General features: G+C 36.0%; 1 gene segment (V, D, J or C); it reads left to right on the top strand.

The window, feature by feature from the left end:
- Window positions 1–6: 6 nt before the first annotated feature.
- On the top strand, window positions 7–2,263 carry LOC102212338 (Ig gamma-2B chain C region-like; the record flags this gene model as incomplete). The annotated part of the segment is given in 4 exon segments: window positions 7–284; window positions 942–995; window positions 1,373–1,702; window positions 2,130–2,263. Coding segments are annotated over 4 exon segments (756 nt in total), but the record flags the coding sequence as incomplete, so codon positions are not given.
- Between the last annotated feature and the right edge of the window lie 129 nt (window positions 2,264–2,392).

Raw genomic sequence — 2,392 nt, 5'->3', positions numbered from 1 at the left:
ACCCACTGTGTTTCCTCTGGTACCATGTGGTTCTGAAAGTGGAGATATGGTCACTCTTGGCTGCCTTGCCACTGGCTTTAACCCTCCTGCAGTGACTTTCTCATGGAGCAACGGCAGCACTGCCTTGACAGACTTCATCCAGTACCCTGCAGTTCAAAATGGCAATGTTTATACTGGAGTCAGTCAAGTCCGAGTGAGGAGACAGGAGTGGGATGGACGACAGAATTTTCAATGTGCTGTAAACCACGCTGCTGGGAATGGACAGGCTGGTATCACAAAACCACGTAAGCCTCATGGTAAGTCACATTTGTGTTAGTTATTTTCTGAGCATTATTTACAATTACCACATGACAGCATTGATAATATATTCCAAAGTTAAACAATTTGAATGAATTTAAACTTTTACAAAAATTAGAATTGAACTGATGTGTAATGCATTATCAAATTCAGTAACCTTTTTCAAGTTGTTCTTTTTTTGTTAGTTGTTTTCAGACCAGTAATTACAATTACTCTTAAATTATTACTGAGCTACACCTAGTGATTGCTACCTCTGATAAGAACACAAGTTAGCTCTCTTTAGTTCTCTATTTTATTGGTTTTGATGTTTTTGGTAGTGGAAGCAGTGTTATGGCCATTTTGAACTGCTAACATTGACAAAATAACATACCGAGGAATTATTGTTTCAACCTTTAAAAAAATACTATATATAAATATGCTGTTTGTGCGAAATAACCAACATAAAAGCAAATATTTTGCCTTATTAAATAGCACGACTTATTCTTACATTTTTCTAAATTTATAAATAGAATGCTCAGTCATTTTATTTTGTTACTACTTTAATCTAACTAAATTGATATAGTAGGAACACAGTATCACAGTTTCCCTCAACTTCTGTATACTGCTTTTGCATACATACATGTGTGCATGTCTTTGTATTGCAGAGGCGTCCACGCCGAATCCACCTGTGAGCACTACTGACCAATACGACAAAGGAAGTGAGTAACTCATGGTTGTTGTTGTTGTTTTTGAAAAAAACAAAACACTTTAATTCTTTAATAAAACAAGGTAAACCCATAAAAGCAGGTGAGCCTTATGCATATATATGCATATATGATTGATTTTATTAGTTTATTTTAGTTGTCTTGTATTGACATTAAAGTGTTAGTGGTATAATATATTATGAAAGTAGTAGTTTCATTTAAATAATTTTGATGTTTCACCAACTACAGATCCGACAAACAGTATGTTAAATTCACACACATACACACACCTTTCTGTCTGTCTACATATATACATTTGAACTCAGTGTCTTCACTTTAAACTTGAACATAAATCTCTTTGTTTAACTGACTATCTCTTTCTGATGGGACAGAGCCAACAGTAGCAGTCTACACCCCCCCACAGCTGCACATTAACCAGCTTCGGTCTGAAGATAAAATCACTCTGGTGTGTCTGGTCACCAGTACTGTGGATGAGACGTATAAAATCGAATGGTCAGAAATGTTTGGAAAGACACAAGGAGCTTATGTTACAGCCACCGACATCCCTCCACAGCAGAGCAAAAATGACCAGAAATGGCTAAGTATGAGTCTTTACACCACCAGTAAGGCAGACTGGGACGAAAAAAAACCAACCAAAGAGTTCATCTGCCGTGTCGGAGTCGGAACTGGACATATTAATAAAACAGTGTCCAGTGTCATTGGTAATTCCATAGAATGTGACTGTAAATACTAAGGTTTAAATATGATATTTTGTGCTTTTGTCATTCTTTGTCTGTGAGAGTTTTCTATATGAAAACCTGTGCACTTGTGATGTCAGTAACTGTGAGACAAAATGTTTGTTTTGTTTTCATCATGTTGTTGTTCAGCCTGTGTGAGTCACAGTGTCCAGTTGCTTTTATGTGTGCTGTCTGTTTGAAATAAACGTTGCATGGAAACTCTTTGGTATATGTGTAGATGAATAGCTTGAAACAACATCAAAAAGCAGACATACACATAAACTGTTCCTTTTTTCACTTTTCCATTAACACTAGTAACAAAGAGGAAAATCACATTACCCTAAAAAAACAAATGAAAACAGATGCACATAGATCTCCTCTAACCAAGTGTAATGTATCTTCCACTTCTTAGATGATTTTTGTGATCTGAGTTGGGACGATATCACCGCTGAAGACGATTTTGGCAGCCTGTGGTCCACAGCTTCCTCCTTCATATTGCTTTTCATATTCTCTCTCTTTTATAGCATTATTATCAGCCTTCTTAAGGTAAACATGCAATTTACATTTTCTGCATTTCAGTTTTATTGAAGTCTGTGAGTTGTAATGTAGGATAAACCCAGTCACAAGAAAATGCAGTAAATGGGAACTCTAAAGAGCGCTTAAATATCTTTTTTT

Source organism: Pundamilia nyererei, unplaced genomic scaffold (genome assembly GCF_000239375.1).
Source record: "Pundamilia nyererei isolate P.nyererei 1_Seehausen unplaced genomic scaffold, PunNye1.0 scaffold01894, whole genome shotgun sequence".
In the NCBI taxonomy this organism is placed as follows: Eukaryota; Metazoa; Chordata; class Actinopteri; order Cichliformes; family Cichlidae; genus Pundamilia; species Pundamilia nyererei.
This window is presented reverse-complemented; position numbering and strand designations above follow the sequence as displayed.